Source organism: Cygnus atratus, chromosome 2 (assembly GCF_013377495.2).
Source record: "Cygnus atratus isolate AKBS03 ecotype Queensland, Australia chromosome 2, CAtr_DNAZoo_HiC_assembly, whole genome shotgun sequence".
Classification (NCBI taxonomy): Eukaryota; Metazoa; Chordata; class Aves; order Anseriformes; family Anatidae; genus Cygnus; species Cygnus atratus.
In genome coordinates, this window is record NC_066363.1 from 35,883,699 (window position 1) to 35,890,408 (window position 6,710).

General features: G+C 55.0%; 1 protein-coding gene across 1 annotated transcript; it reads left to right on the forward strand.

Annotated features, from left to right (window-relative positions):
* The first annotated feature begins 664 nt into the window (after positions 1 to 664).
* On the forward strand, positions 665 to 4,012 carry EVX1 (even-skipped homeobox 1). The gene is given in 4 exon segments (XM_035556494.1): positions 665 to 1,100; positions 2,591 to 2,841; positions 3,481 to 3,774; positions 3,776 to 4,012. Coding segments are annotated over 4 exon segments (1,218 nt in total).
* Positions 4,013 to 6,710: the final 2,698 nt, after the last annotated feature.

Sequence of the window (6,710 nt, forward strand, 5' to 3'; positions counted from 1 at the left end):
GCATTTCCTTATCCTCCAGTTTGCAAAGGATTCCTAAAGCCTTATATATGCAGTTATGCGGAAGCTGATTGCCAGCAATAAATAATGCATCGAAGGAAGAGGCTTGAGTGCGTATCTTCTCACTTCCAGGGTGCAGCTAGGGATCTTCGCCTCAATTTTACATCAAGGCTGTGGCTTAAAGCAATCAAAAGGCTAGTTAATTGTCAAGCAAGGCTTCCCCCTGCGGAACTCTAACCGCATGTTACAACCTCTTTGCAGCTCAGCTCCATATGCATCTCTTTTTCACACTTCCCTCTCCATCTCGGGCTCCTACACCTGGTGCATCACGCATTTAGCCCATTAGCTCCGGCTCTTCCTTTCATCTTCCCCATGGCAGACGTTTCTATTTATCCACTGGCAATCAATGTGTGGCGTCACCAGTGGTACTGTAATGACGACTGCACCATTGAGGATGACAGCTTAGAAAGAAGAGGGCAATGGTGATCCCTCCCAGAGCAGCACAGCACAGTGGAGCGCTCGCATCACAAGGTCACCCTATCTCACCGCTGGCTCCTCTGCATTGGCAGGAGAGGGTTGACGGGTTTGCACAAGGCTGGGGCGGGAGCGGGAGGGAGGGGGGGACGAGATCTGGACTTGTTTCCCCCCTCCCTTAAGCGAAGCCACAATGGAAACCAGGAAGGAGATGGTGATGTTTCTGGAAGGGACACAACTTGGCGCTCTAGTTGGCAAGAGGGTGCCTAATTTGTCCGAAACAGTGGGGAGCCCCGCTCAAGAGCCGCAGGAGAAGATGATCCATCGGAACTGCCTCAGCCCCCGACCTGGCCCCTTGTCGTCCCGGGAGAGAGGAGGAGGAGGAGGAGGTGGCGGAGGAGAAGACGAAGAGGAGGTGGAGGTGCTGCCGGGGACAGGGACGGTGCCGGAGAGCCGCTCGGCGGCGGCAGCACTGCTTTCGGCCGGACAGCAGCCCCCCGCCCCGGAGCCCCCCTCCAGCAAAGGGCAGCAGAGCAGCTCGGACACCGAGTCGGATTTCTATGAGGAAATCGAGGTGAGCTGCACCCCGGACTGCGCCACGGGGAGCGCCGAGTACCAGCACAGCAAAGGTACCCAACTCCTTCCCATGCCTCCAGCCCCCTCCCGCTCCCGGCCGGGGGGCAGCGCTCGGGGGGCGGGGGGGGCTGCCGGAGGGGGGCTGCCCCCGGCCAGCTGAGCAAGCGGCAAGCGAAGTCGGGTCGGGGGAGCGGGGGGGATGCCCTTGGCTGCTCGGTTCCTTGGCCCCCTCTGCTCCCTGACGCGGGGAGGCAGGCTGGGGAGGCAGAGGACACGACACCAGGCAGCCCCCGCGTCCCTGGAGGGGAGCCAGGCTTCCCGGCGCTCATGCATCAGGTCTGCAGCTTGTCCTGCAGGACCCTCTTTGGCCAAGGATCCCCCACTCCCGATCCTTTTTTATTTATTTATTTTATTCTTCCCCACTGCCTGGACAGTGCATGCTCCAGGAAATCCCTTCCGATCCTCCCCACCGGCGGGGTTTTCAGTGTGAAGGGGGTAAGGGGGGGGCGAGGGGGAGCAAGATCAAACGGGTTTTCTGGCCAAGAGCTGTTTGTGGTTTTGCAGGGTGAAATGTGCCCGGGCGAGTGCGGAGGCGCCCATAAAGACCGTAAAATCCCTCGTCGACTCCTGCCTGCCCAAAGTGCGGCAGCGAGGTCCTTGTTTGCATGTTGGGTTAAAAAAAAAAAAAAAAAAGTCCAAATTACCTTGTCACTTCTATGTCTCGGTGGCGCCAGCTCGGAAATGGTCCCAATGAATTAATTGCCTTTGGTCTCGGGCACAATGAAGGAGAGTTGCATTTGAAAGCAAACGCAGCGGCCAGGCCCCTTTTCCCCCTGCCCCCACTCCTTATTCCCACCTTCCCATCCCTACAGACACCCCCCCCCCCAGCCCTACAACAATCCGCTTCTTCCCCCTCCCCATTCCTCCATCACTTCAAGAAGAAGCCGGGAAGCACGGAGAGCGCTGTTTGCCCTCTCCTGTCCCTTAGAGGCTTGTTGAAAATATCCCAGGCTTCGGAGGCTGAGCGAGGAGTCCCCAAGGCCTGACCCCCCCTGCCCCGGGAGGGAGCAGGGTCGCTGCCTGCCGGCTGCTCCGCTCCTGGCCCCTTGCTGGGCTGCAGGAAGAGGCGGCGGAGCCCCACGATGGGCACACCTGCCTTTCGCAGCCGCTCGGGGTTGGGGGATGCTGCGGCGGTGCGGAGAGCAAGCGGGGCATCCTAGCGGGCACTGCCAGGGTGGTGTGTGTGTTGTTGGTGGGGTATTATTATTATTATTTTTTTTGGGGGGGTGGGTGAGGGTAGCTTTCCAGCCACGGTGAATAAACACCAGCTCGGTCCTACACTAGTGCTTCATCCCCTTCTCCCTGCCCCCTCGGCTGTCTCCCTAGCATCCTCACCACACCGGGGCGGGCGATAGAAAAGAGGCAAAATAAATGGGGAGGCGTGCGGGGGGAGAAGGGAGCTCGACGCGGAGGCGGGCGGGAATCATCCCTCCCCGTCCGCCCGCCTCCGAGCGTGTGTCCCCGCTCCGGGCTCCCCATGCAGGGCCGTGCTCCGAGGCGCTGGCCGGCAGCCCCAGCGGCGGGGGGGATCACCCCAAGGGCAGCGGAGGCAGCGGCGGCTCCCAGGGCTCGCTGGCCTGCAGCGCCAGCGACCAGATGCGCCGCTACCGCACCGCCTTCACCCGCGAGCAGATCGCCCGGCTGGAGAAGGAGTTTTACCGGGAGAACTACGTGTCCAGGCCCCGGAGATGCGAGCTGGCGGCTGCTCTAAATCTGCCAGAAACCACCATCAAGGTACACGCAGCTCGGACATGTTTCCAATTAGCACGATATAAATCTATACGGCCAAACTTCCTTGCAAAACTCGGGGAAGCACTTCGCCAGCACAACCCTCCCTCATCTCTTCCCCCCCCCACCCCCCCTCCCGCTCCCGCCCCTTTCCTGGCCCTGCCCGCACCCTGCAGCAATGCGGGAGAGGGGACGCGGCTCCCGGAGCCATCCCAGCCAGCACCGCTAATCCGGCCTCTCCCTGTCAGATTATTTTTAATCTTCCCTTCAGGCCAGTCCAAAACTCCCTCTGCTCTTGTGGGAGGGAAGAGAGAGCCAGTAGCGGCTCCATTTATCGTTCCTCCCCGCTCTGCTTTGCCTCGTCCATAAATAAAATCCCATCACAATAAAAAAAATAACGCCAGTAATCCCAGGTAATCCCATCTGCAGGACGGTAGCGAGCAGGCAGAGGGGTCGGGATTGCCCTGAGTTCACTCGGCAGAGCCGCAGTGGGGGGAAAGGAAGAGCGGCACCCCGAAGGGTGGCTCTGTCCCCAGATGTACATGTGCACGAAGGGTCCCTCCGCCCGGGGATGGTGCCTCTCGGCGGGGGCTCGGCGGGTGCGGGGGCTGCGGGTGACGGCTGTGGCCTCCCCTCTCTCGGCAGGTGTGGTTCCAGAACCGCAGGATGAAGGACAAGCGGCAGCGCCTGGCCATGACCTGGCCGCACCCGGCGGACCCGGCGTTTTACACCTACATGATGAGCCACGCGGCGGCCACGGGCAACCTGCCCTACCCGTTCCCGTCCCACCTGCCTCTGCCCTACTACTCCCACATGGGCATCGGGGCCACGTCAGCCTCCGCCGCCACCCCGTTCAACACCCCCTTGAGGCCGCTGGACACCTTTCGGGTGCTCTCGCACCCCTACCCGAGACCAGAACTGCTCTGTGCCTTCAGGCACCCCCTCTCTCTACCCTGCCCCGAGCCATGGACTCAGCAGCGCCGGGGGCAACCCCTGCTCCTGCCTGGCTTGCCACGGCAGCCAGTCCAACGGGCTGGCACAGAGACCCTCCGGCTCAGACTTTACCTGTTCAGCCACGACCAGGACTGACTCTTTCCTCACTTTCACGCCCTCTGTGCTGAGCAAAGCGACCTCGGTTTCCATGGACCAGCGGGAAGAAGTACCTTTAACAAGATAAGCCTTCGTCTCAGGGTTGTTAAAAATTCGCCCCTTTCCTGGGCGCGCTGCGAGTTAATGTAACTACATCCGATGCTTATTTAATCGTGTTCTCTCCCCAGAACTGGACACCTATGGAAAAAAAAAAAAAAAGACTAAAAAGTAGCTCGGTCTTGAAAGGTTTTACATTCCAAGGGGTGGGGTGGGGAAGAAGAAAAGAAACGGCTAGTGATTTATCTCGAAGAAGGATTTTAGGCACAGAAGAGAAACAACACCAAGCCGAATGAAACACATTTCAGTAACACTAAGAAATGAGCTGGGACTTTCTTTTCAATTGACGGACTTCCTATCGGGGGCTGGGACTTCTGCAGGTCACGGCAACAAACCTTATGCACAAACCTACGAGATTGAGAAGGAACATCTGAAATACTTGAAAGAAACATTGTCTTGATAACGAAATGGCTTGTGCGCATGAAGAAAGCAAAGATGTAATCTCTCAGAGTGTTCAGAAAATAAAAACAACGAGCAAAAAGCAAAACCAAAAGGTTTCAGGATTGCAACTCAACAGTATTATCCAGTTATTTCTATAGCGAAAAAACAATGCTTTACCATAAAGAAAAAACTGACATTCTGTACATTGCTATCGTGATTTAATTGCATTCTTTACTCTCCCTTGTCTCCTCCTTCGTTTTGAGTAGAAATCCAGCAGTACATCTCCTCTTTCATCCCAACTTTTGTTTTTAAGAGGCAGACTGGAATTGGCAGGGAAAAATTCGGGCTCCCGCTTCTTCATGGGTCAGAGCTATTTGTCCTTTAAATAACAATGTCCTATTATCAGTCGCTGAAATGTGCACACGCCGATGAAATTAGCAAGTGATGTATATGTAAGGAGGGTTTTTGAATATCGAATGTATAATGCTCTGTGAGCAGAGACCCCGTGCCAAACGCTAACAAGCCGCCAAGGGAAGAGATTAGGTGACAGGGAGCAGAACTCCTTCAGACAATCACTAGTCTGTAAATTGGAGCAAAGGCGATTTCCCTTCCTTTGTACTTCAGCCTTCAGTTCTCTCATTGTCTTTTCTTTGCTGCGCTTTTTCTTCTTTTTTATTATTTTTATTTAATTCGAGTGTTGGGTTTTGTATGTCCTTCCCCACCCCTACTCTTTGCATTTGTATGTGTCCTTCACACTGGTCTCTCTTCCTTCTCGAGGAGGATTTCTTTCACAAAGCCCCCCGCCCCCCGCCTTCCCCTTCAGGTATTTCGGAAGGAGGTAGCATCACTGCTTTTGCTTGGATTTCTGTCAGCCTAAAATTTAAAAAACAAACACGGACACCGGACTGGGTAGCAGTTTCTTCCAAACCCGAAATTGTTTGATTCTATTTTTAAATAGCCCAAAGACTACACTCCCATAATTTGTTACCGTGTCGGAATAAAATATACTAACAGCAACAATAATACTACCAACAACTATAATAACAGACACATTTTAACAACACATCACCCACATTTTTATTGTGCTTGTTTAAGAAAAAAAAAAGAGTAAAAGTGTTGCTTAAGCCGAATTTCACCTTCGTGCAGTTTCTAATAGTTACAGTTCAACAAGCAGCAAAATAAATGCTGGACAGAACAAAGACATGTTGACACCTCCGCTATCTACTTTGTGTTAAATTGCTGAGGACCCTCTGGTTTATTGCCACACTGGAGACTTTTTGTCCTTAGGACAGGGAGCAAATAGCAGCGTTTCTCTGCAATGGACGGAAAGCGGGGAAGAGACGCGGGCGTGCCAGGATACATTTTTCCAACCAAAATTGTTTATTAGAGCTTTTTTTAAAAACGGATCCAAAGTCACCATCTTTAAATCATTAAGGGCAGATTGTTCCTCCCTCTCTGAAGGAGATGTCCTCATGGACATGGAAACTGATGGCCCTTTTTGGACACACAAACAGACTCTCCTCCCCCCACCCCCGGAAATAACAATTGTAAACAGCGTCCAAGGGCAGAGCTAAACAAAATCCTGGCTTTACAAGCGCCTTTCCCCCTTTACTTTATCTTTTAGCAGACACGAGAAGAACCAGCCCGGTAAAACAGGAGCTAAGCAGCGACTGCCCGATACAGCCCCCCTGGCGTCGCCGGGGAAAGGCGGCGTTGGAGAGGTGGGGAGCAGCTGGGTGCTGCGGGGTAAAAGCGGGGGCTCCAAGGTGGCACTGCCCCCATCCCCAAAGGCACCTGCTGAGGTCGCAGGGCAGGATCCGGCCAGGGCTGCTGCCCAGGGCAGCGGGGCGGCGGGAGCCCACCCGGCGGTGTGAGGACCGCGGCATCGCTTCGCCAAATGCCCCGGGCTGCAAAACGCTATGGGCTAGGGCTCAGGGCTCTATAGGGAGAGATCCACGCAGATACACGTTTATCCATATATATATGTGAGATGGGCGTGCGAGGCGGCGGCTGCCGCCCTCCTGCCCGCAGCCCGGGCTGGTGGTGCTTTCGGGCGCGTGGCAGAGATTGTCTGCGACAGGTAAATGGGCTCCGGGTCGCAGTAATGCCGAGAGTATTTTCAGTTAATAGGGGAGGGAAAATGAGGTGTCTGGAGCGATATTGGAAAGTACAAGATCGATGATCCGTCCTCGTGTCCAATCAGCAGCCTTTAATTGACTGTATTTTCTAGGTAATTGAGCCGCTGTGCTCCTAAATTGAAGTGGAAGATATAACAATACATCTCGCCG